Genomic DNA, 26,985 nt, shown 5'->3' on the forward strand with positions numbered 1-26,985 from the left:
CTAGCCGTAGCATTCATAGCAGGCTCTGTTGTGTCGAAGCAGCTGTAGCGTAGCAGAGAGCAAAGGGACAAGTTGATTGGCATCGCTAAGACCCTCCTCCTGGCTCTGATTGGTTGTTTCTGACTGAGCTGTGTGTTTGTTCAGATGACAGTAGGACAAGGATTTTTTTCAAAGATTGTCTGTCTCATGTTATATCACACTACATGGTGACAGTTTTAACAAATATGTAAAAAATAACATGTTATAAAAGTTACATTTTGCAGCTTTGAAACAAAGATTTTGAATTATTCATCTGTCATTTTAACTACTTCCATCAGATGGCAGCATTTCCTCAGGCAGACGTTTTCACTGAACCGGTTCTGTAAGGTTCTGGTCGAAAGAATGTGGGTCATAACTTAAGAGGAGGAGAATCAGTTGTGACACCACCCTGTAATGATAACTTGAGGAGGATGCAAGCCAAATCATCAAAATTGATGCAATGAAGGAACTGTGAATTGCATCTTTAACACTGTTATTGGACAGAATTTAACAAAATGTTCAGAGAACAGATAATGCTCAGCTTCTTTATTTGGTTCAGCTGTATCACTTTCCTGGTTTCAGGTAAGTCCTTAAGATCATTCGGTTCATCATCCCGTTTAGAAAACGATAAAAAAAGAACTTCAAAAATAAACTCAAATTTCTTATATTAACTCTTTATGCCACTGCTAACAATATTGTCCTTTTTCATTCCTCAGGTTCCTCCCTAAGCGACAAAGTCCGACAGAACCCAGCAGAACTCTTCAAATCCTCCACTGACACAACAGCTGAGATCAGCTGTTCACACAGTATTGACAGCTACAACCGAATCCTCTGGTACAAGCAAACTGACAGAGACCTGCAGCTCCTGGGGTTGATGGTAATAGGTGGTGAAACTCTAGAGAAAGGAGTAAAGGCAAAGATTACAGGGAACGCTAACAAAGACAACGTCTGCACATTGACAATTACAGAACTGAACCGGAACAGCAGCGCAGTTTACTTCTGTGCTGCTAGTCTGCACAGTGCTGGATAAATCTGATTCTCAATACAAAAACCTCCTGAGCCAGCAGTCTTCAAAATCTGTATTAGAGTTCATATCGTCTGGCACCTGCATTCTCACCGACGTTGGCATTTTCTCTGATCTAATCTAGGACTGAAGTGGGAGGGGTTTTTATTGCAGTGTAACGACATTAACCTAACTATTTTACTCCTTGAATTGCTGGAAGCCACAGAATTAAATTTTGAGCATTATTGCTCTATGGCAGCATATATCATTTTTAGATTAATTCTTAGTTGTGGTTAAAAGGTTTAAGAGTCAAAACGTTTAAATACATTTGTAATTATTTAGAAATCCACTGATTGGAGTTCAAAATTCGACTCAGTATTTCACTCTATGCAGATGATACTTCCATTTCTTTAAATTGTCCATAAGCTTAAACATATAAGACAAGCTGTTGTGTTAAACTCTGGGCTTTCTTCTCACAGATTATTACCAAGATGCATCTCAGAAACATAAAACAGCTGGTGTTCTCCGACCCAGTCTGCAGAAATAAAATACAGCCACAGCAGAGTGAGGTCACAACCAAACATACAAAGACAGAGAGCTTTAAAAAACATGTACGTCATTATTTACACTGACTGATGGGCAGAGGGAACAAGAACTGACTGTTCATCTGATAATATAGTATGTTATACTCTCTTTAAGAGTTTCAGTAGATGGCGCTAGAGCCATAAAAGGACTCATCAGCGTAATGTTTAAATCCTGCAGTCATGAAAGGAAATCCCCCTCCGTGATCCCTCCCATTGTTGCTTCATTCAAACGCCGCCGCATTCTTCTTCACTGCTGCTGAACAAACAGAAGCTGAAATGAGAGCTGCCTTCTTTAACACGGTTTTTATTATCTGCTTCCTTGTTTTCTTTCGATTCCCAGTAAATAATGGTAAGAGGACCATTATTCTAATACACGCATTAGAAAAGGTTCAAAGATGATCCATTTTTAATTATTTTCTGCTTCTCTACAGGAGCCTCTGACTCCAAAGACGTCGACCAAACTCCTCATTCCATTATTAAGAAAATTGGTGAATCTGTGGACAAAGAGATCAGATGTTCACACAGCATACCGAGCTACCAAGTCATTCTGTGGTACAAACAAGACAAGCATAAAGCTCTGAAGCTCCTGGGATATCAGAATAATGACTTTGCTAATCTTGAACAAGATGTGAAAGGGAAAATAAACTTTGAAGGAGATGGGCGCAAACAATCCATCCTCACTGTTTCTAATCTCACAGTAGACGACAGTGCTGTGTATTTCTGTGCTGCCAGTCAACACAGTGCAGCAGAATCCCATGAAGTCAATACAAAAACTCTGCAGAAAGAGAGAGAACACCTGCAGTCAGCCTCCATGTCAGACTCAGACCAATCAAAAAGAAAAGAATCATCATAAGCTGTTTTTCTTTTTCTTTTTTACATTTTCAGCTTGAATTTGTTTATTCTTTCATTTTGATTAAAGGATATTTTCCCCCACTCCTCCATTATTGTGCTAACAGCTTGGCACAATCCTGAAAGTAAATGGAAAAAACCTACAGTCAAAAATTAAACAATACCAATTGTTCATTTATAGTGATGGTGCAGCTAAATATTAACACTGGATTGATCAGAAAATATTTCATTTCTGAAGACATAAAATCTAAATAAAGTCCATAAAATGTTGGAACAAGTCTAAATAAGTTGTCCAAAACACAAAAAGTTGCATTTCTTGCAAAAGAAATTCAAAAATGAATTTGTTGGAGTGTCATTAACACGTGTTAAACATTTACTGGTTCAAAAAGTCCTTAATTATATCAAGGATTTAATTATAATTATTCCTCTTGCGAGTATTAGTCTCAGTGCTGTAATATCAAAGAACTGAAGAACAAAAAATAACTTAAAATACCTTTATTTTAAATAAATAATTGAAAATGTGTTAAAATGCTAAATTTTAACACAACCCTGAATGTTGCCTTTGTGTTAACACAATAACATTCACATTTAACAGGAATGTTATTTTGCATGCCTGCTATTTTCAACATAATTTTAACAATACAGCTCAAACAAAAACAAAAACGAGCAGAAATATCTCAACTATTGACTTGAAGGAGTTAAACTCCCAATTTCAGATCTTTAACCATATTGCCTACAGTGCCATGTTTGCACCTGTGAGAAACAAATATGCACAGTAATAAAATATTTCTGAACTGAATTGAATTTAACTGATTTTGATTTAATTGGATTTAGCACAAAACTCTTCTTAAATACAATCATTTGGTCTTGAACTGGTCGTGATCATGAAAACAAAAGAAATGTATTAAAACATTTAGCTGCAAAAACCTAAGCTTACAAACCACTAGAGGGAGACAAATCATAAAAATTGGAAAACTAAAAACTTGTTCACTCCTAGAAATGAAATGGTTACTTTGGTCTGTAGATCAGCCGAAAGTTTCCATTCGTGACACCAACACTGTAGCTGGAGATGACAACTCGTCCACAGCAGTGAAAAGCAACACCCTCGTCTCATCATGTTGAACACCATCTTCCTGGTCTGTGTTTTGTTTCAGCTCCAGCTGCCAGTTAATGATGGTGAGGATTCAGAAACAACCAGACAACAAATAATTATTGTTTAAAACGTTAATTTTCATGCTGCTTGTTCTGTTTTTTCCCCACAGGAGCTCCTAGTGCTTACGAGGTCCTCCAAACGCCTTGTTTCGCCGCTCCGAAACCCGGAGAATCCGTCATGATCCACTGTTCGCACAGCGTATCCATTTTTGAGCGAATCCTTTGGTACAAACAAGAAAAACACGGAGCTCTGAGGTTCCTGGGATACATGAACAGGAACTTCCCTAACCCAGAGGGTGACGTGAAGGACAAGATGGACTTTGGAGGAGACGGCAGTAAACATGCGACCCTGAACATTTCGACTGTTTCGGAAAATGACAGCGCGGTTTATTTCTGCGCTGCCAGTCGACACAGTACAGCAGAAACCCTGTCAGTCAATACAAAAACTCTGCATGAAGATAGAGATCTGAACACCTGCAGTCAGCCTCCATGTATGACTCACATTGTGACTGACTGGGTTCAGTTCACCACTGACCAATCAGATCACTGGAAACTCACAGCCACCTTTAAGATTCCATTTAAACAATCTGAGTAACATGAAGTAATAATAAAAAAAAGAAACTTAAAAAAGCCAGTCAGAAAATTCTCTTCTACTAGATATACTCCTTAAACCTGTATCTGTACACTTGTCTCCTGTTATTATAAGCATTTTTTAAATTATTATTTTAACATAAAAAAACAGTTCATTTTTAACATGTTTCTTTTAACTTTACCTATATCTATGGATAGTACCAGTGTTGGCCTGCAGGGGGAGCAAGATGAGCTATCTGTGCTTCAACTTGCCAGTACTCTTCTATTTACTTTTACTATGGGCGTCACTATCAAACAAAAATTAATCATATTAATTTCCTCTGGTAATTTTTAATTTTTATGAATTAAAAAAGATCAAACTAGTCATCAATCAAAGGTGCTGACTATTTCCAGATGCCCTGGTACAGACAACTGCCTGGAGAAACCATGAAACTAGTAGTTTTGTTATTTATATTTAGGACCCATAGGGGGCAGTATGTCTTCATCCAGAATGTTACACTGAACCAGGTCTGTGAAGTTAAGAGGAGGAGGATCTACTTTAACTCCACCCTGTAATGATGATTTGAACAAGGATGCAACCAAGACATTACACTTCCTGATGCAACAAAGAAAAACTGACTTCTATAAGTGCCATAGTTCTCTAAGTCTGAATTTTTAATTTTCTAAACCTTTAAAGGACAGGAAATGCTCATCGTTTTTATTTGCTTTAGCTGCAGCACTTTCCTGATTTCAGGTTGTGTGTTTAAGCTCTTCAGTTGTTGTGACTGAGTTTAAACAAATCAAACTTTTTCAGTTTTCATTTTAGAAACGTGATATTTATGGCACTGTTTTTCTCCCACAGGATCTTCGCAAAGCAGCAAAGTCAACCAGCATCCAGCGGATATTTACAAATATCCTAATGAAAGTAAAGCCGAAATTCATTGTTCACATGATGACAGTACCTTCACCAGAATCCTCTGGTACAAGCAATCAGCCAGCAAAGGTCTGCAGTTCCTGGGTTACCTGTACGGAGGCTCGGGATCTCCGGAGAAAGACGTGAATGTGATGATAAACGGGAAAGCAACTAAAGGAGAAACCTGCACATTAACAGTAAAAGGACTTGACCAGAACAGCAGCGCGGTTTATTTCTGCGCTGCTAGTCTCACAGTGTTTCATATCTTAGCTTCTCAATACAAAAACGTCTTGATATTGCAGCTGCATTTGCTTTAACATTGCTTTCCAGCTCACATCCCCTCGCACCTGCTTTCTCACCACTGTTGGTGTTTTCTCTGATTTAATCAGGGATGTGAGGTTCTCACTGCAGAGCAATGGGCTTTAACCTTCCAACTCACTACTTTTTTAAAAACAGTAACAAACTTTCAACTGATTGTAAAATATTACAATGATGCGATAGCAGGGGTGTGCTGTGGTGCCGCAGGGGTTAAGCACAAACCACATATGGAGGCCTTAGTCGCTGTCGCAGGTTCGATTCCCAGCCTTGGCGACCTTTGCTGCATGTCTTTCCCCTTCTCTCATTACCCACTTTCCTGTCAAATAAAGGTCACTAGAGCCAAAAAAATCTTTAAAAAAAAGTTATGATAGCTTACATATTTCTCACATTTACAGTTTCGTCCACGGTCTATAATGTACAAAAACTTCTTTTGTGGGTTTACAGCAATCAGACACTTCTTATAATATCCAAGAGCTGTTTGCATGTTTGCACTGGTATTTTGATGATTAATCTGATGATAAATCTTCAGGCTGGAAGGCATCACTGATCTTCACATTACATTAATTCTTTACATGGCGTGCCATTCTGAAATGTTAGCATTATTTTCCTGTCAGGAGAAAGAAACATGTTGATAAAATTCAAAGATTACATTAAATCTCCTGTTGCCTTGCAGCAAGAAGGTTCTGGGTTCGATTCCCAGCCCGGGGTATTTCTGCATGGAGTTTGCATGTTCTCCCTGTGCATGGTGGGTTTTCTCCGGGTACTCCGGTTTCCTCCCACAGTCCAAAAACATGACTATCAGGTTAATTGGCCTCTCCAAGTTGCCCCTAGGTGTGCATGGTTGTTTGTCCTCTGTGTTGCCCTTTGACAGACTGGTGACCTGTCCAGGGTGACCCCACCTCTCGCCCGAATGTTAGCTGGAGATAGGCACCAGCACCCCTCTTGACCCCAATAGGGACAAGGGTGTTAGAAAATGGATGGATGGATGGATGGATGGATGGATGGATGGATGGATGGATGGATGGACATTACATCTCAATCATCCAGGAGTCTGAATCATTTTCAGCTGAGCTGGGAATGGTGGGTGACATACTTTCTCATCCTAGATTTCTGATGAAAAATTGAACAAGGGAGACATTTCTAATAATAATAATTTTCAAAAACTCACAAGGAACAAAATTGTAATTTAAAGGTCAAACCAAATTGTTAATTTCATCCAAACATGTTATAGAAGAGTTTATAGAAAACATCTGATCTTTTTATGCATCTTCTCAGTAAAATCAATGTTAAACCACAGCTCAGGACATGTTGTTTTATTTCTTACCACGAGGTGGCAGTATCTTCACAGTATACGGTGGTAATCCACAAGCAGAACAATGTATTAAGGCCCCACCCGCTCCAAGAAGAATAGACATTACAGAAATATGATGTGAATAATCAGTAGGGGTTCAAAGTTGGCAACAGTAGCAGGACATCCTTAAAGTTAGCCATGAAACACCACATGATTATCACAGGCTTTTGTTTGACATTTATGATCACAAGACTTTCAGGTAACAGGGGGAAAAAATCTAGATTTAACTCTCTGTTATTTGACAACTATTGAAGTTAAAGTCATGCTTTTGCTGCTTCCTCTACAGGTGCTTCACTCAGTGACGAAGTCCATCAGACTCCATCTGACTTGTACAAAAAACAGGAGCAAACAGCAGAAATCGATTGCTTGCACAATATCAACAACTACGATCGGATCCTGTGGTACAAACAGACAGCGGACAGGCGGATGGAGTTTCTAGGATACATGCTAGCAACCATCGGCTACCCGGAGAAAGGAGCGAAAGTAAAGATCGAGGGGAATGCCAACAAGGGCCAGACCTGCACGCTGACGATAGACAGGCTCGACATGAACAGCAGTGCAGTTTACTTCTGCGCTGCCAGTTACCACAGTGCAACATGCAAAAAGTCCTCAGCACAAAAACCTCTAGCTTTTGTTTCCCCGTCTCTCAGGTCCATGCACCTGTCTGATATCAACCTGTTTATCGAGGTTTGGATCTTTCTGTTGAGGCACTGAGGTACATGAGGGAGGTGAACACATGCTGCGGTTTGAATTTTTGGTAGAGGAGGAACCTCGTAGACACCACCCACGTGTTGAGAGAGGAAGAAATAGCTCGAAGGGACATTTGGAGACTTTTATAGTCATAAAGGAACAAAATGATCGCGGTTCTTTTTTGTATTACTTTGAGCGCAGCAGCGTCAGGTAAATAAACAATTTTCAAAACCAAAAAATATTCATAAACCCTGAATTGTTTCTACTTTGATTGAATACGTTGAGTCCTCTCCTTCAGGTTCACTTCATGAGAAAGTCCACCAGAATCCACCTGACATTCACAAGCGTCCCGGAGAATCTGCCAAAATCAGCTGCACGCACAAAATCGACAACTACGATGAAATTCGTTGGTACAAGCAAACATCCAACGGCGGACAGCTGGAGTTCCTCGGACGGGTGGAGAACAGCTTCAAGTACCCGGAGACAGACGTGAATGTGACTTTGGAGGGAAGTGCAGATAAAGGCCAGACCTGCACCATAACAATCGAAGGACTCACCTCCAGGAGCAACGCGGTTTACTTCTGCGCTGCTCGCTACCACAGTGCTGAAAGTTATTATTCCTCAACACAAAAACCTCAGCGTTTCCGCTTTGTATTATTTATATCCAGCCATTAGGTGGCGGCATTTCTCCAGATCCAGTGTGGTGACATTGTGGGAAGTAACTTACGAAGAGGAGGCTGACCTGTGACATCACATGCCTGATGAGGGTATATAATGTGTTTGGTATTGTAGGAGTGAATCCTTACAGATGTGATGTAAGGGGAAACAGTGAATTATATCAGTAGCATTGCAGCGTTTTATTAACCAAATGTTTTGGGATCAAGAAATGCTCCTCATCCTTTTTATTTGCTTTAGTTGGAAACCGTTGCTGGTTTCAGGTGATGTCTTTAGGATATTTCAACTATTAGCTTGGTTGTGTTTATGATGATATTAATGATACAATGTTGGTCTTTTGTGCTCATAGGTTCCACTCTAAGTGACAAAGTCCAACAGTCTCCACCAGATATCTACAAATCTTCAGAAAAGGAAGCTAAAATTGAGTGTTTGCACAATATCGACAGCTACAACCGAATCCTCTGGTACAAGCAGACGGGCAGAGACATGCAGCTTCTGGGGTACAGGCTCGCAGGCTCTTCGACTCTAGAGGAAGGAGCAAAAGTAGAAATTGGAGGGGGAGCAAACAAAGGGGAAACCTGCACATTGACGATTAAAGAACACAGCGAGAGCAGCAGTGGAGTTTACTTCTGTGCTGCTAGTCTCCACAGTGCCGCAAAACTCTGATCCTCAGTACAAAAACCTCCTGATCTCTAAAAGCTTTTTTTTCCCCCCAAAATCTGTCGTACATTTCACACACCCCGCTTTGCACCTGTGTTTTCACCAGTACTGGTTTCTCCTCTGATTTAATCAGGAACTGGGTAGCACCCTTCCTTCTTAAATAGCAGCATGTTCAGACATGAGGATGAACATGGAAGAATATCATCCTGTGATGAGATGAATATTTCTCTTATTTACAGTCAGGATGCTGTCACGGCCAGTGGCCTTTTCTGTGTTTATTTTTCTTTTGCAGTGGCTAATCAGACTGACTTCACCTGGAAGCGGGTGTTGCCCTGTTGTCCTGTGCCACACCCTGAGGCCTACCGTGATTGGGTCATCAATTGCCGGCTCCACCAATCATTGTTGAGGCCTCCCTTTAAAAACCAATGACTTCCTGGGAGAAGGTGTGGCTAGTTTCTTTGTTGAGACAGCTTGTCACTTTGTTGGGTGTGTGGGTTTGCTGTTAACTGTTTGTATGAGGTTTTCTGTAAATTGTGACAGGATTGATCCTGTGGGGTTTTGGTAACGCTCCACCACACTTGTAGCTTATTTTGTTTGTTAGTTTTATTTTGTTTGTTTAATCTGGACGTAAAGTCCCCTGTGACTAAGTTTTGTCTCACAGCTCTGATGGTTTGTGGATTTTGTTTATTTAGTACATATTGGCTGTAAGTTTTTACTCTTTTGATTATTACTTTTTTTCTCTTCCTTCTTTTTTTTGTTGGAAACACAAACAATAAATCTCTAAATTGTCAAACCTTAACATCTAGGGTTATTTAATGTTACTTCCTTTTCCCCTGGCTGAGCCGGGTCGTAACAATGCTGCAAATTCAAAGTATGAGAAAAGCTATATTTTAGCATACTAAGGGGGATTAGCATTTAAATGTTGAGTGTTTCACTGTATGCAGATGACATTGTCACATTTTCTTTGTCAATTGCATATGCCTAAAGGTAGAAGGTGAAGCCACATCAGAAATAAAGGTCAAAACCAAAAGTACTGGCACAAGGCGTACAGGAAAAGAACCTGAACTTTACTGTGTTCACAGCTGTTGGTCAACAATCAGACAAGAGAGAAACTTCAGACCAAACATTCAGCAATCAAGATAACAATGCGTGAGATCTAACAGCTAAATAAAAAACTCAATGACAGCTCAGCTGTTGAAAGCTTGTAAGTAATCTTAAATAAAGGTTTGATTTGAAACTATAAGATTATTATGAAATGACAAGGTTGGTAAAAATAGAGAAAGAAAAAACTGCCAATTTCTTACCAAGATGTCCTTTCACTTTTCTAAAACACCACAAGCTATCCTACAAATATCTAACAAAAATTTCAGATGTATGAGGTTCAGATTTACTTGTTAAGGAGATGAGAAACAAATACTAAAAAGTATATGAAGAAGGAATTGGACCGAAAACATAAATGATTGTTTGTTTTTGTAGAAACTTACAAAATAAATACATTTTTGACTCAGTGGTTACACCATGTTGCTAATTTATTCCAGCAGGTTACAAAGACATTTGTGGAAAAAGACAGACTGACTCAAATCTCAAAGGATAGCTTAGAATTGAATTAAATTATTTGAATTCAATTTCATGAGGTGGCAGAATCTAACATGAATAGTGATAACTTACAAAAAGCACATAGAATTGAAGCCCCACCCACTCAAAGACCAGTATTGTGATTAATGGCACAGAAATGTGTAAAGAATCATGTGTAGTTTAAATTTAGCCATTAAACAACACATGGCAATCATAGGCTTTTGTTTGTTTCAATTTGCTTTACAGTTCATTTCTGCTTTCACCTGCATTCACACCATTATTTGTTCCCTCCTCTGATTTAATCAGGGATCAGAATGGGAGGTTCTTACTGCAGACTGGCTTTAACCCTCCCATCATAACTGCAGGCTTAAACATGAGGATGGTCATTAAACACCACCATGTCGGGTTGCATCCTTCTCACATTTATACATGTGTTGTTTTGGCAACAAGGTACAAAAGACCAGCACCAAAAGATATTTCTAATGACTGATGACACTCAAATTTCAGAGTGAATTTAACTCTACGCAGATTATATTGTATTTCATCCAAAATGTACAATTTGTGTCGTACTTCTGTCTTTCTTTTCACAGGTCATTGCCAGGATGTGACTCAGCTACCTAAAATCATCTGGATGTCCGTGGCCGAGTCCGCAGAGATGAACTGCAGCCACACCAGAGACAAAGGTCATAACCAGATGTACTGGTACCGACAGCGTCCTGGGGAGACCATGGCCCTCGTCGTGTACACGGTATACGGTGGGCAGCCAGACTACGAAGGAAACTCCAAGACCAAATACTCAGCAGTCAAAGACGCCATAGAGACCGGAGCTCTGACCGTGAAGGACCTGCAGCCTGATGACAGCGGTGTGTATTTCTGTGCTGTCAGCAAACACAGTGATGTGAGGAAATACAACAGCTGAACAAAAACCGACTGCCAATAAAACAGAGTTAATCAGAAACCTAAGCCTGCACTGCTGTGACTCTCCAGTAGATGGCACTGGAGATCCATAAAGGTTTTTCAGGTTTAACAGTAATGGTATGGCAACATTGGGCGTCTTCATAAAAGAGACCAGAACCTGTTAGACACATTTTTCTGCTCAGAGAGACAGAGAGTAGATCATCATGCTGACATTTTCCCTTTTGTTTTCGCTCATGGGTAATCAACTTCTTTATTTTTCATTTTTCATGAACCATAATTTATATTTCCCATACACTTAAGTCATAAGAGAGAGGGTTATATATATACATATATATATATATATATATATATATATATATATATATATATATATATATATATATATATATATATATATATATATATATATATATATATATATATATATATATATAAAAAGTTTAAAGATGACCAAAAAATGATGTATTATTGAACTGAATTTTCTTTCAATCTTCAAGGCGTTTGTCTGAGCGTCGAGGTTCATCAAACTCCTCCGGCAGCTTTCAGAAAACCTGGACAGGACATGCAGATGGTCTGCAGCCATGGAAAGACCGACTACACGCTCATGCAGTGGTACCATAAATCCCCCGGAGACGAAGCGCTGAAGCGCATTGGACACTTGAACTACGGCAGCAAAGAAATTGAAAATCCTTTTAAGGGACATTTTAATTTTACCGGAGACTTGAGTGGAGAGACGGCGAAGAACGCCTCTATGATAATCACTGACCTGAAGCCTGAACACACTGCGGTGTATTACTGTGCAGCCAGCTATGCACAATGACAGCAAAGCCAGTGTTGTTCATACAAAAACTCAGGCCGGTTTCAGCTGAAGTCATTGGGTTATGTTTGAATAAGCCCCGCCCACTTCTTGATTTAATGCCGTCACTTTTTCTCTCATAGTTCAGTCGACTATTAGAATCAGAATCGCAGTCTGACAGTATTTGTTACATTCTTAAGATTTAATGTCACCAATCGGGTTTTAACATGATCTGTTTTCTCCTTTTTTGTATCATAACAGGTATTCACTTGTGAACAGGAGCAAATTTTGAACAAATTCCTCACATTTCGAGATAATTTATCGATCTTTGTTGCCTTCCAGGTGCTGCTTTCGGCCTTGAGGTCCATCAGTCCCGCTCCGACCTCATCGTGAAACCTGGAGAAAAAGTTCACATCTTCTGCACTCATGAGAAAACAAACTTCTGGATAATGCTCTGGTACCAGCAGCCGCCTGCAGACACGGCTTTGAAACTAATTGGACATTTGTACACAAGCAGCATCAAGATGGAGGATGAAGACGATCAAAACATCCGAATCGTCGGAGACTTGAGCGGCAGCACAGCAAAGAATTCCTCTCTGGTGATCAACATGGTGGAACAGAAACACACGGCCATTTACTACTGCGCAGCGCAAGAAGCACACTGATGAAGAATCCTGCCTGTGCTTTACAAAAACTGCTTTATCATCATCATCATCATCCTCAGTGGTTTAGCAGAAGAATTTGGGGGAAAAACTGCTCTCAAGCACCTGCTTCTCTGTTTTTAATTGAGCGTCTTCATGCTAAAAAGTGACACAGTTTCATTAAAAAAGAAAAAAAAATGCCAAAAAACAAAACTTGCCCATGGATAGTAGCTAATAAATTAGAGCTAAGCTTTCCAGAGAATTAGGTTAATAAAAGTTTATTCTAAATTTAAAAAGTAGAGTGAGATTACTTTTTCACAAAGGTTCATGTAAGGCTGAGTTTTACCCCTTAAAAATAAAATCAACATACAAAAATTACATTTGGTATTGTCTCTGGTTATTTTTGTTTGACATTAAAATGAGTTTGTCGTGAATGTATAAAATCATATTTTGGTTACAGACACATGTGAGGTGATTTTATGTTGTGTTGCTGTTGTTTAATTGGCTTTTTGAGTTGAAAAGTTAAGGATTATGTTAAATCTTGATGAATAACACACACTAGTTTTTAAGGGTCTATCTCAAATGATTTCATTATTTTAGAAATCACTGAATGACTTAGCACCAAAACACATTAAAGATTTGCTGTTGTTGTATCAACCTTCCAGTCCTCTCAGCTCTTCTGTTCTGCACCTCCAGAACCAGAACCAAACACTGAGAAACAGCATTCAGCTTCTATGCATCACAAATCTGGAACAAACTTCCAGGAAACTGTAAAACTGCCGAAAGGATGAGTTAATTAAAATCCTTTTTGATGATGCCATTTGACAAAACATAATGTTTACTGCTTGTTTCAAAATGGGCAACTGTGTGAAGATTTTGTAATGTAAAAGAAATTTTAATTGTCTTGATGCTAAAATGTGCAATATAAAGGCCTCATGTATTCATTAGTGTTGCTCTGTTCATACACTAAGTTTGTCTTTTCCTCATTTTCAAATCTGAATATATATTTGTTGATAATCAAATTATCCAAAGGCATGTCATTTGGTTTTTAAGAAAACATAACAGTTCTCCTTAAACAATTTTAAAAAAATTAAAAATCAAAAAGAATTTATTAAAATATTTCAGTCTGGTGTTCACTGTATACAGCTCTGGAAAAAAAAGAAGAGCCGCCTGCACTGAAGCCCATTGAAAACCTTCTGGTTATTCCACCTAATATTGATTCTTTTCCTGAGCTAAAAAAATCAGTATTATTGTGTCTAAATGAATATGAACTTGTTTCCTTTGCATGAGGTCTTAAAGCACTGCATCTTTTTTGTTATTTTGTCCATTTCTCATTTTCTGCAAATAAAAACTAAAGTTTTGCTTGAATTTCAGAGACGTTGTCAGTAGTTCATAGAATAAAAGAGCAACATTCATTTTACTCAACCATGTACCTATGAAATCAGATACTGATCATTTTGCAGTGGTCTCTTAATTTTTTCCAGAGTGTATGAAGTGACTCCACCCATCTGGTGACATCACAGTGATGAAGAAACACCAACAACTGACACAGAGTCAGTTCACTTGTGCATGTAAAACAAACTCTCCTCATCTCAGCGAAAATGATTTTAATTATTTTTTGCCATTTCCTCACAGGTACCAGCTACTTTATTCTGGAATAACATGTAAATGTTCCTGCACCTCTTAAGTCACTAATCTGTAAAAAAAAAAAACTTTCACTGCAGCAGGTTTTTCTCTGGACATTCACGTCCATCAGTTTCCTCCGGCTCTCCTGGGAAGAGAAGGACAAAGCGTGCAGCTGGTGTGCAGCCATGAACACGGAGACCTCAGAGTGATGCTGTGGTACCGACGGCGGTCCGCCGAAGTCGCCCTGGAGCTCGTCGGCTACGGATACGTGGAGTTTAAAGACGACAGCGTCGAGGAGGCTTTCAGGCAGAAGGGCTTCAGCTTAGCAGGAGATCTGAGCGGAAACAACGCCAAGAACGGCTCGCTCTTCATCAGGAGCCTGAAGGCGGCCGAACACGAGGCCACGTATTTCTGCGCCGCCAGTAAACCCACAGTGGATCAAACATCCACCTGCTCCTGACAAAAACCTCTACGACTCTGCTCTCACTTCAGCCTACAAGGACTTTTGTATTTGGAAGAACAAAATGCAACTGAAGCGATTCCATCTGCAAACGGTGGAGATTTGAATAAGTGACACAAATGTTTTGTTTTGTGGGTTGAAGGTTGGAGCAAAACATAGACAAGACCTGGGAATGTGCCCAAAGTAGAGGATTAAAATTAATAATCATAATAATTCTGTTGTTTTTTTATTTTTATTTTATTTAGCTTTATTAGTTTTCTTAGAATGCATTTTGATCAAAGCATGTTCATGTAATCGAATGGCCCAGTTAAAGTCTAGACCTCAAGCCAAAATGAGAAACAATGTAACGCCGTGATATGAATTTAACAAGGCGGAGCCTGAACTCCTTGGAACAAAAATGTGAAAAAAGTTTAAGCAGTGTGAATAATTTTTCAGTTTTATACAGCGAGGTCACTTCCTGCTCCGCCTTCCTGCTCAGGAAGCTCTGCAGAGATCAGCAGGTCGCTCAGTTCCAACATGAAGCTTCATCACCTCACAGTGTGCATCGTCACTCTGTGCTGGATTGAAGGTATCCCTTAAATTTTCACGTCATTTTTGCAAAAAAACATATGTACTACATAATTCATTTTTAAACAGTTTATCTTTTTTTTTGTCCCACAGGCGTTTACCCGAGCAAAGAGAAACTTGTGTTTCAGTCTCCACCCGACCTCCTTCTGCAGCTACACGATGCAGCCAAGCTGACGCTGACGCACAAGATCCAGAGCTACGACACCATCCTCTGGTATCAGCGCTCACCGGGAGACTCTTCCCTGAAGCTGATCGGCTACATGTCTTATAAAAACCCAAACATCGAGGGCGGATTTGTCGGCCGCTTCGAAGTAAGCGGAGACGGAGAAAACACGGCTCATCTCCACATCCTGAACCTGACCGGCGCCGAGTACAACGGAGAATATCTTGGAGCGGCGAGTATGCACAGTGGAGAAGACGGCGGCGCTCTCATACAAAAACCCCCCATGAACAGCAGGAAACCAATAAAGCCACATGATGCCTGCAGAACAACGCCGGCACAATACAAACAGGTGTACAAAAAAATTAAAATGAAAACATCTAAATCTCAACACTCCAAACTATAACTGCACTCAAAGAGTGAAAGATTTAAATTTAAGTCAAGTTTATTTGTGGTGAACATTTCAGCAACAAGCCAGTTCAAAAGAGCTTTAAAATAATAAAAACAATTATTATAAAACAAGCAGTAAACATAGGCTGCACAGTGGCAGAGTTGGTAGAGCCATTGCCTTACAGCAAGAAGGTTCTGGGTTCAATTCCCAGCCCTGGTCTTTCTGCATGGAGTTTGCATGTTTTCCCTGTGCATGCGTGGGCTTTCTCCAGGTATTCTAGTTTCCTCCCACAGTCCAAAAACATGTCAGGTTAATTGGCCTCTCCAAATTGCCCCTTGGTGTGCATGGTCTCTGTGTTGCCCTGCAACAGGCTGGCAACCTGTCCAGGGTGTACCCTGCCTCTCACCTGGAACGTTAGCTGGAGTTGGGCACCAGCAACCCTGCCGACCCCACTGAGGGACAAGGGTGCAAAGAAAATGGATGGATGGAAGCAGTAAACATCACATTTTGTCAAAGGCCAGAATCAAAATCATGTATGTCAATAAATGTTCCACTGTAGTGACTCTAAGAAGGTGGGTCTTTAGTCTATATCTAAAGGAAATCAGCTGTTTTGTAGTTTTCTGGGAGTTTGATCAAGATTAGAGGATCAATGTTGCTTCTACATGTTTGCTTCTAGGAATGCAGAACAGAATCAGAACAGAACCAGGAGCTGCTGGAGGGTTGGTGCAACATCAACAACAACAACAATAACAACAACAACAACAATAACAATAACAATAACAGATCTTTAGCATATTTTGGATGCTTAACTGGTTTGGTGCTTAAATAACTTAAATACATTCTAAGTCAGGAAAGAAATCAGCAGATTCTACTTCCTAATAGACGCGTCTCATTTAGTACATTAATTATGATTAATCAATGAGTTGAAAATCCTTTTAAAAACTTTTCAATGATAATTATCAAATTGAGCAGAAAGATGTGAAGGCAGATCAAGTAGCAAAGTTTTCTTTTTCCTAAAACAATGAATAAAAATAAAATTGATAAAATAAATGATTTAACAGGGGGAAATTAGGCACACAAAAGCAAAACAATTTAATAAGACAAAATAATCATACTAAACTTTGGATTTTTCCAAAAGTTTTAATTCTGTCTGAATCTAAAGTGAATCTAAACCCTGACCAGCAGAGGGCAGCAACAACACGTGGATGTGTTGATCCCTGTAAGCTCCTCCTCCTTTAAAACGTGCATTAAATGGTTTCCCTCCGGTTTGCTCTTTCACAATATCTCTGCATGTTTGTATTTTCAAACAAATTCTATAGACGGAAATTAAAAATAATAAAAAAATCTAAAATGTCAATCACTGTCCTGATGTTTCTGTTTTTGTTTGCAGGTGAGTAAGAAGATGAGTTCAAGTTTTCTAACAAACATTTATGCTACTTTAACTCTTATTTTATTTTATTTTTTTGTCTTGTAGACATCGTGGCGTCACAACCCATCATCCAGCAGTCGCCTGCCTCCATCCTGGTAGAGCCGGGACAAGCTGCCCATCTCCACTGTTACCACGGCGATAACAGCTATCCCTACATGCTCTGGTACCAGTCGGCGGCGGGAGGCGGCCGGCGGACCATGGACCTGATCGGACTGCTTCACTATGAAAACCAAAGTCCCGAGAAGGGCTTCGAGGGTCGCTTCAACATGACGGGTCATTCCAAAGGCAAAGCTCAGCTGATCGTCTCCGACGCCAAACCAGGAGACACAGCAGAGTATTTCTGTGCAGCCAGTTAACACAGTGCTGCATTTCCCCCGGCTGCTGCACAAAAACACTCCAGCTCACACCTGCATGGACTGAGAGATAAACGTCTGGTAAGAGGTGTGAATTAGACTGACATGACTGTCATAAACATGAAGGAGTCTTTATGAATGTTTGACTGTTGTCATGACGCGTCATTCAGTAAATAATGAAACTTTTAATGTAAAGTTGCTTTAAAAGTTGCATCAAAAGTCCATTAAAAGTGTCAACTTTGCGTTAAAGTGTCACTACTTACCCAGTAATTCAAAGCTGGCCCTTTTAATGTGATTTTTAAAGCTTTAAAAGTCACATTATTTACCAAATGACACTTCATGACACCAGTCATAAACATTCATAAAGACTTCTTTATGTTTGTAACATGAAGGAGTTGATTGAGGGAGACTCCTTCATGTGTTATATAAAGTTTATGACTTGAAGTTGTTTGAGAAAGGGGTGGGATATTCACAAATGAGCGTCTCTCCATCTTTCTTTCAGAAGTGATGTCACTTCCTCCTGATAGATGCTAACCTCTCGGCTCAGTGAAGTTAAACCGTTTTTGCTCCTCTGAGGACAAAATGACACCAGGTAGCATTGCATGGGCATGTTTTATATTTTGGACCGCAGGTAAAGTCAGTGCAGTTTCTCTTATTGTAATTAATAATTAATAATAAACCATTGTGAATTATGATTTTTTTCTTTCTTTGTGGTTTTTCCAGGTGTATGTGAGTGCGTTCTGATCACTCAGTGGCCCAGAGACATCATCAGTAACTCAAGCGCAGAAATGCACTGCTACCAGAACGACACCGACTATGAATATCTGTACTGGTACCGACAGCTTAGCGGAGGACAGATTCAGCTCATTGTGTATTTGCTAGCTGGCAACGCCAACTATGAGCCAGACTTTAAATCCGGCTTCAAAGCAGAGCGCTCGCACACGAAGCAGTGGTCTCTGACTGTCTCCAGCGTTCAGCAGAAAGACGAGGCTGTGTATCTGTGTGCTGCCAGTCACACAGTGCAGCAGCAGACCTGGAGACTGTGACAAAAACACACAGCAGAGAGGAGGATGGCTGCTTCCTCACCTGCCGCCCTCAGAATTATGATCAGAGAGATTTCTAAGCTCAGCAACAAGAACATCGTTATCGCTTAAATTCAAGAATGTGGGGCCCTGTATGCTAAAATAAAATATATTTTGCTATTGCTATTACAGTAAACTATCAGTCAATCAATCAAGATTATTTGTATAGCAGTTCAAAGTGCTTTAAATCATAAAAACACAAAAACATAGAAGAAACTTAATCTGTACTGGATATGAACTGATTGATGATGGCAGGTTTAATACATTCTGTGGCCAATAACTCTGTGTTGTTACCCTAATAAAAAATACTTTGACTTTAATCATTTTCAAATACTTGAATATTTTTTACACACATAAAAATCCCAAAATATTACGACAACTCACCCGATATGGCCGTATTAATAAAAAATAGAAATAATAAATAAGTAGAAATAGCTCTTTCTAAAGGGGTATTTGCCTAAATTTTAATCAAAACAATTTAGGACATGCTACCAAAAAAAAAATTATTGAATAAACATTATTAATGTCAGAATTGAACCAATATTGAAAACTGAAGCAAATCTACTTTGTATATATTCAACTAATTTTAATTTCTAGTACTTGATTCGCTTCAAAATGATTTTACAGTAAAAATCTAGAAACGAAATGGAAATCCGCAACATGCTGTTACCCAATTCATTTCTTCCTAAATCGATTTTGTCTCATTAATTTCACAACAATCAGACGCAGAGGCGTGTGACGAAGCTGTCCTGTGCTCATGTTACCAGCAGGTGGAGCCACAGCACATGACATCCTGACATGCAGCCTCCTCCAATCGGGTGTGTTCATGATTTGACCAGGTTGCTGTTCCTCCTGTTCCTCCCGACGGAGTCTCTTCTCTTCACCTCATTGCTTCACAATGTCTTCACCTACACAGACCTTCGGCTTCCTCCTCCTCTGGTTCTGGTTCTCAAGTAAGATTTCAAATCCAAGTTGACATTTATTGCAAATACTGACCTGACCTTCTGTTGTTTTTTCCTACAGATCAGGTAAGCGCTGCAAATTTTCGCCAGTCTTCTCCTCTCATAGTTAATGAGAGCAGTGAGGTAGAAATCACCTGCAGCCATGACGATAGCTCTCTTATAGTGATGCTCTGGTATCAGAATAAAAAGGACACAAACTCGATGACCCTCATCGGATACGGATATGAAACCTCCCAAAGCTACGAGGGTGAATTTGAAAAGGAATACAAGCTGACAAGAAAAAACACAGTCGAAGGAGCCTTGAAGATACTCAAAGCAGATCCGTCCCACTCAGCTGTGTATTTCTGCGCTGCCAGCACACAGTGATGTGGTTTATTGGAACTCCCTCACTAAAAACCCTGATACATTTTCCTCCTGTGCAGGAGGCAGAGACGTTCACGCTTCTAAAAGTCGCATCTTTTTACAGATCCTGACGGGAGCAGCGGCAAAAGCCTGCAGGATGCCGAGGATGATGATCCTGTTTCTCCTCATCTTGCCTCAGTGTAGGTTATGATGCATTCAAAATGTAAAGAAATTTCCATTTTACTTTTTTTATTATTATTATTTTTAAGTGTACTCATCTGTACGGAAGATGATTAGGGTCACAGGAGAGAAAAAAATAATTCTGATTAATCTCAAAATTCTGAGATTAAAGTCAGAATTCTGACTTCTTAAAATCAGAATTCAGATTTTAAAATAAGAATTGTTATTTTAAAGTTAGAATTCTGACATTTTCTAAGAATTTTGAGAAAAAAGTCAGAATTCTGTGAAAAAAATCTGAATTTTGAGGAAAAAAAATCAGAAATCTCAGATGAAAATCAGAATTCTGACTTTAATATATATAAGAATTCTGAGATTAAAGCCAGAATTCTGAGGAAAAAAAAAAGTCAAAATTCTGACATTTTCCAGTGACCCTAATCCTCTTCTGCACATTTGCCATCAGACCTAACAAACAATCCGTTTTCCCCACAGTTCAAGCTAAGAGTGTACAATTTCAACCAACTGATCCAAAAGTAGTCAACATGGCGGACGATGTGGATTTCCACTGCCGTCACAACGACAGCGGTCTAAATGTTATGCTCTGGTACCAGCAAACAGACACCGGTGCTATAGAGCTGATAGGATACAGCTACATCGGGAGTGAAGCGGTCTATGAGAAAGCCTTTGAAAGCAGGTTCAAGATTACAAGAAAAGACGCCCAGACAGGAGGCTTGAACATCGACAGAGCCTCTGCCTCAGACTCTGCCGTGTATTTCTGCGCTGGCAGTACACAGTGATGTGGTTTAATGAAACCTCATGACTAAAAGTCCTACCATTTCATTCTGATGCGTTTAGAAAAGCTTCAAGTTGGGTTGCCTTTGTCTAATGAGAACCGATTTCTATGAAATCACTCGACTGCATTTGTGATTTTAGTCGTTTTTCCTTATATGTTCTTTTTGTTTCATCATTTTGCTTTTATTGTAACATAATAGTTGATGTTCTTAAAGCACTTTGACTGCCTGGTGACGGCCAAACTCAAATGACTGCCATGTTGAATTTACTGACATTTTTGCAAAGATTAGCAGTGTGAAAATCAACCCACCTGTTAAAGATAGGATCTTTAATTCAAAGGATCTTGACATTTGTACCATTTCAAAGAAATGCTATTTTCTAAACATGGACACTAGTGTCTTTTTGAACATGCTACTATTAACTGTGTTTCCATTTAAATATGCACAAAACTTTGTCAATATTTCACTAATGTAAAAAAAAAAACACAATTTACCAACTGCGGTGTTTCCAATAAATAAGAAGCAAAAATAAAATCACACATAAAGAGGTTTGTTCACGCCACGACCCCCAAACCACTACTTGACCTCTTTCTTCTCCATCGTTTGCGCCAGTGACAACATTTGGTTGCTGATCATGTGACTCACATGATGTGAATATTTTTCTTTTATGAAATAAACCAATTTTAATTCGTGGGGGGAGGGGGAGGGCGGACCCGCATCTCATCCCAGCGCCAAAGCCTTCTTTCAGAAAACGAGTGTTTCCCAAACTGCCATGTTTCCATTGAATGAACTTATTTTCGATTTTCCACACAGCAACTGATTTATGTTTTCACATAAAGTCACATCGGCCTGAATAGCTTTTTTCCCCCTTTAACAAATCAAATTAACATTCAAAAACTGCATGTATTTGGGGAGTTTATCTTTGGTTGGTGTGAATTATTGTTTGATGGTCTGACAGGAAACAAAAACAGAAATCTGCATCAGATTTCACATCATGGTAAACTACAGACCACCTTAGGTACACATGCATTCTCAGTGCTGTTAATCTAAGCGGATTAACAACCGGATTGTTAATCCAATTCCTGGACTAATAATAAATAAATTGTTAATTGTGACTCGACTTGAGACACTGACTGGCGACATGTGATCATGTGACCTCCTCCTCCTCCTCCTCCTCCTCCTCTTCCTCCTCCTCTTTCTTCTTCTCCTTCCTGTGAACAGAGCGGCTCTTCCTCACTCAGCCCAGCGCTCCTCCTCAGACAACATGCTGATCACAGCTTTTCATCTGCTTCTGCTTTTACACTTAGGCGAGTCCAGCAACACCGACAGAAACCGCTCATGTTCAGGCAGCCACAACGTAGACGTGCATTTGACCTACATTTCACCGTAATGATTAAAACTCAATGTTTCATCTTTCTCAGGTCTCACTGTCGAAGTCCTCCAGCCTGCGGATGTCATTTCTATTGAAGGAGACAAGGTGACGTTTGAGTGTAAGCTGGGCCAGCGTTTCATGAGTTATCACACCATGTTCTGGTACCATCAGAAGCACCGTGGAGCTCAGATCGAGTTCATCCTCAAAGAGTTCCAGACAGATGTTGGACGCTTCCGGTCGTCTGTCGATCATGACAAAAACAGCTTCACTCTTGGCATATCCGGGCTGCTTGTGAACGACAGCAGCACCTACTACTGCGCTGCCAGTCACAGTGATGCAGACAAACCACAACCTCATACAAATAGCAGGTCGTGTCCCAGATGTGTAAGAAAGAGCTGCGGCTGGTTTGGTTAGCAGAGTCTTTGCGCTTTAGCTGATCCACAGCACAATGACTTCTTCTTCTGCTCAAACACATGGCACTCCAGTTTGTTTACTTTTAGCTTCAGTTTTAAGGGAAACTCACTTTAGAAAAAAAATCCTTTAAAAAAAAACATTTTAGTCAAAAATGTAATTATATACTGTTGAGGGATTCAGGAATACAACAGTCACTAGAATTTCAATGGTTCCTCAGATCCTAATGGACTGAAGTCCTGCAGATCCCTGAAAAGATGACAAGTAAAGGACAAAAAACACAAATATTGATGGATAAAACGTTAAGATTAAGATGTGACAAATAAAAGGTGTGACTTAAAACAAAATGAATCCATAACCGGATGAACTTTAAAACAAAACATAAGGAAAAAGTCTGGATAACAGAATATTTTTTTTACAGTTTACAGTTTTTTCAGTATCCATCTAGACTCGCAAATGATTTTAATGGTTTTCTATAAGAGTAAAGTGTTTTATTGTGAGTTTATGTGACACAACAACACAAAGTAGTGCATAATGTAAAAGAAGAAAAATACCAGATGGTTTGGTTCTGTGACAGATTAAAGCGTATGTCTGATAAATGACAGAGCTCACTAAATATAAGCTTCATAAATTATCAACTTTTTTTATTATTCCAACCTCAAACCAATTAGTTAATGCATTAATTCTTCAGCATCACTTTTGAACTGGATGTCATTAAGCTGGGTGATGTTGAGGATGTTTAATTGTAATCTATGAAAACTCAACTTGACACACTGACTGGTGACATGTGATCATGTGACCTCTTCCTCTTCCTCCTCATCCTCGTCCTTCTCCTCCTCCTCCTCCTCCTTCTCCTCCTGCTTCTTCTCCTTCCTGTGAACAGAGCGGCTCTTCCTCACTCAGCCCAGCGCTCCTCCTCAGACAACATGCTGATCACAGCTTTTCATCTGCTTCTGCTTTTACACTTAGGCGAGTTCAGCAACACCGACAGAAACCGCTCATGTTCAGGCAGCCACAACGTAGACGTGCATTTGACCTACATTTCACTGTAATGATTAAAACTTAATATTTCATCTTTCTCAGGTCTCAGTGCTGAAATCCTCCAGCCTGCGGATGTCATTTCTAACCGAGGAGACAACGTGACGTTTGAGTGCTTGTTGGGAAAACAGTTCATGGCTCATTTAACCATGTGCTGGTATCAACAGAAGCACCGTGGAGCTCAGATCGAGTTCATCCTCAGAAAGAACCAGACGAATGCCGGACGCTTCCAGTTGTTTATCGATCACGAAGAAAACAGCTTCACTCTTCGCATATTTGGGCTGCTTGTGAGCGACAGCAGCACCTACTACTGCGCTGCCCGTCACAGTGGTGGAGACAAACCACAACCTCGTACAAATAGCATATCAGAGGAGCGCAGGAAGGAGCTTTGATAGCTTTGGTTTGGTCTTTGAGATACGCAGAGACTGTCCACTTTCATGATATGGACATGAAGTTTTATCACAATATTCTGAGGTAATATTGTTACAACAATAAAAGTGATAAGAACTATTCATGACTCTTTTCAGGTAACTATGACTATGACTGTGACCTAATGACAGCAATCATAGCCACACTAACAATGCTCTTACTACTAATATTCCCATTTGCACTTTTTTAGGACGCCACTCGAAGCAGTGGGATTGGTATCACTAAAACACATGCAGTACCTAGATCTAATCATATTTTCAAATTTATTGATATTCAAAATCTTACTGTGGTAAGAAATTTATTATGATAAATCATAAACGATGCGATAAAAGCCCACCCCTAAAAACACAGGTGAAAATTGTTTATATGACAAACAATTGATGCAGAGTGAAGGAAATAATTAGTTCCTCTGCTCTAAATGGGCCTCCAGTTTTTACTTCTAACTTCAACTTAACCGTCTCATGGTTTTAAGATTCGGTGTCCACTGGACTGTGTGCAATCCGACGGGGTCGCATTGACCCCACTTGCACTTTTAAGACTTTTTTTAGTGTGTGGTTTCAGGAACTGACAGTCTGACGGTACACTGTTTAGAGACAGATTTTTGTCAATTACACTGTTCACTGGGCTGTGGTTGCCACTAAAACATGTATCATCATGTACTTTCTTCTTTGCACCAGTGGTGCAACTACACATTATTCAGGTGGATGCAAAAACATAAATCGGCGCCCTCCCCCCATCCCTCTCTCCACCGAAGGAAGGTTAAAGGAGCGTGAAAAACATACGCTCGCTCTTACCCCTCCCAAGACGACGTTACGTGAAAGGTAAACCTACATTTACCTCATAACGTGCGTGAGGTGAAGGAGCGTAAGGCACGCTGAAGTGTATGGGAAAACATAATCGGTGCGCCGCCCCCTCCAGACGGGGTTTTGACGCCCCCTCTGGTGCTGCGTCCCTATGCGTTGCATACCCACTTTTTGCGCCACTGCTTTACACAGAAGTTAAAGTTATTATTCTACATGCAGAAGATGATTGCTGCTGTGGTTTCTCTTTTTCCCCTCTTTTTCTGCAGGTTTAGCGGCAGACTTTTAGAGTTGACATGTTTTCTCGCTGTGCTTCTTTCTCTCCTCTACTCCCATCTTCTTTCCTTTTAAACAATTTCCCCAACTTTCTCCCTTTCTTCATGTCTCTGTCCATTAAAATTGAAATAAACCCAAAGAAAACTCTAAGTTTCATTTATATGTCAAGTGGCGCATCGTGGCTAAAGCTGTAATGCTCCACTTGTGAAAGAAAATCTGTTGGGCCTCAACCTGACAACCAGTCTGAGTGCCGCACTGCTGGACAGAACATAAAACAACTAAAATAACATTAAAAAAAATAAACCAGAATATTATTGAAAAGTTCATTTATTTAATCTGACAACCAAAACTCATCAGGACTTATATTCTACTTTATTGAACACAACTGATTGAAATTGATCAGCACAGCTGTCTAGTGATATTACTTGTCAGAAAAATGTCTATAAGTCTATTCAATACATATTTTAAGCTTGAATGTTCTCAGCAGCAGTTCCCTTAAAGCTCAGACCCATCTGACGTGGAGGTGCAGTTCCCTCAGGCTCCACTAGGAGACGTTTGCTGCAAAGAAAAGACTGAGCGAGTCGAGATATTTTGAGAAGCTCCAGAAGCTGCAGGCTGAGCTGTTCAGCTCTGCTGCAGACATTATTTGAAATTCACCATGACGACAATGATAATAGTTCTGATTATCTTGTGTACGTTTTTCTTTAATCAATTTTATCGACTCCTGTAGCATTCACCACATGCACCACATGTTTTTATGACATTTTTCTCTCTCGTGTTGCAGCTTCCTCGGTCTGCGTTGAAATCCTTCAACCGCCTTTCGCCATCAGCCGCGAAAACGACCCGTCCGTCACGCTGACGTGCGAGCAGGACGACGACCAGCACTACTACATGTACTGGTACAGACGGAGGAGCTCAGGCGGGCTGCAGCTGGTGGCGCTCTCTCACGGTAAAGACACGTGGGACGTGGAACCTCCTTTCAACAAGTCCAGGTTCGCAATGCGGCGACCCGCCGTCCTGAACTCCACCCTGCAGATCCAGCGCCCTGGGGCGGCGGACTCAGCCGTGTATTATTGCGCGTCGAGAAGAGCACAGCGACTCAGAAAGCCTCCGCTGCTCAACAACAACCCGGAGAGATCACAGGAGGGAGGGAGGGAAAAAGGAAGATTGGTGGAAGGAAAAACTCCAGCAGATGCCCAGGATGCAGTAAAAACAAGAAACGAACATTTAATGTGAAAACTAATTAACACATTGTGTTTTTTAGCTGTAGAAGTAGAAGACTATACATTTATGTTGGTATTTCCTTTGCATTCAGCTCTGAAACACCACAAAGCTGATCTGCTCTGATTAGGCTGCAGGTGTTTGCAGGGTTAGCCACACAGAAATACTGACTTATATACTGTCATCAGTTTCCCTGTAAATGTTTCACCTTTAAATGCTGTTTCATTTTTGGATTTCCTGCCGATTATATCATGTTTAAGATGTGATCACACACTGACCTCTAGAGGGCTCACGGGAGATTACACTTACATGGAGCAGTGTAACAAAAAATGCATCTGTCATGCATATATATATATATATATATATATATATATATATATATATG

At 40.0% G+C, this 26,985-nt stretch overlaps 1 protein-coding gene, 1 long non-coding RNA gene and 7 gene segments (V, D, J or C); all 9 read left to right on the forward strand.

Annotated features, from left to right (window-relative positions):
• The first annotated feature begins 1,877 nt into the window (after positions 1 to 1,877).
• Positions 1,878 to 2,458, forward strand: LOC107837286 (Ig kappa chain V-V region HP 91A3-like). The segment is given in 2 exon segments: positions 1,878 to 1,954; positions 2,037 to 2,458. Coding segments are annotated over 2 exon segments (495 nt in total).
• Positions 2,459 to 3,459: 1,001 nt separating this feature from the next.
• Positions 3,460 to 4,201, forward strand: LOC103144805 (Ig kappa chain V-V region L7-like). The segment is given in 2 exon segments: positions 3,460 to 3,630; positions 3,717 to 4,201. Coding segments are annotated over 2 exon segments (546 nt in total).
• Positions 4,202 to 7,470: 3,269 nt separating this feature from the next.
• On the forward strand, positions 7,471 to 9,022 carry LOC103144777 (uncharacterized). Its single transcript, XR_001663313.1, has 3 exons — positions 7,471 to 7,658; positions 7,747 to 8,386; positions 8,473 to 9,022. It is a non-coding gene; the product is annotated as an uncharacterized LOC103144777 (long non-coding RNA).
• Positions 9,023 to 9,651: 629 nt separating this feature from the next.
• LOC103144778 (immunoglobulin iota chain-like) lies at positions 9,652 to 11,289 on the forward strand. The segment is given in 2 exon segments: positions 9,652 to 9,987; positions 10,949 to 11,289. Coding segments are annotated over 2 exon segments (354 nt in total).
• Positions 11,290 to 11,478: 189 nt separating this feature from the next.
• On the forward strand, positions 11,479 to 12,507 carry LOC107837297 (Ig heavy chain V region G4-like). The segment is given in 2 exon segments: positions 11,479 to 11,513; positions 11,774 to 12,507. Coding segments are annotated over 2 exon segments (357 nt in total).
• A 4,757-nt stretch (positions 12,508 to 17,264) lies between these two features.
• Positions 17,265 to 17,806, forward strand: LOC103144783 (Ig kappa chain V-III region VG-like). The segment is given in 2 exon segments: positions 17,265 to 17,307; positions 17,392 to 17,806. Coding segments are annotated over 2 exon segments (351 nt in total).
• Positions 17,807 to 18,216: 410 nt separating this feature from the next.
• The window catches only part of LOC103144782 (uncharacterized), a 16,615-nt gene continuing 7,846 nt past the window's right edge, over positions 18,217 to 26,985 (forward strand). Inside the window, exons 1-2 of the mRNA XM_016676319.1 lie at positions 18,217 to 18,330; positions 18,423 to 18,718. Of these exons, the coding sequence (XP_016531805.1) occupies positions 18,282 to 18,330; positions 18,423 to 18,718 (345 nt within the window). The 5' untranslated portion in view covers positions 18,217 to 18,281. The remainder of the gene's footprint in view (positions 18,331 to 18,422; positions 18,719 to 26,985) is intronic.
• LOC103144781 (T-cell receptor beta chain V region C5-like) lies at positions 19,581 to 21,541 on the forward strand. The segment is given in 4 exon segments: positions 19,581 to 19,734; positions 19,805 to 19,809; positions 20,210 to 20,285; positions 20,755 to 21,541. Coding segments are annotated over 4 exon segments (441 nt in total).
• LOC103144779 (T-cell receptor beta chain V region C5-like) lies at positions 25,914 to 26,947 on the forward strand. The segment is given in 2 exon segments: positions 25,914 to 26,071; positions 26,164 to 26,947. Coding segments are annotated over 2 exon segments (486 nt in total).

This window comes from Poecilia formosa, unplaced genomic scaffold (assembly GCF_000485575.1).
Source record: "Poecilia formosa unplaced genomic scaffold, Poecilia_formosa-5.1.2 Scaffold131, whole genome shotgun sequence".
In the NCBI taxonomy this organism is placed as follows: Eukaryota; Metazoa; Chordata; class Actinopteri; order Cyprinodontiformes; family Poeciliidae; genus Poecilia; species Poecilia formosa.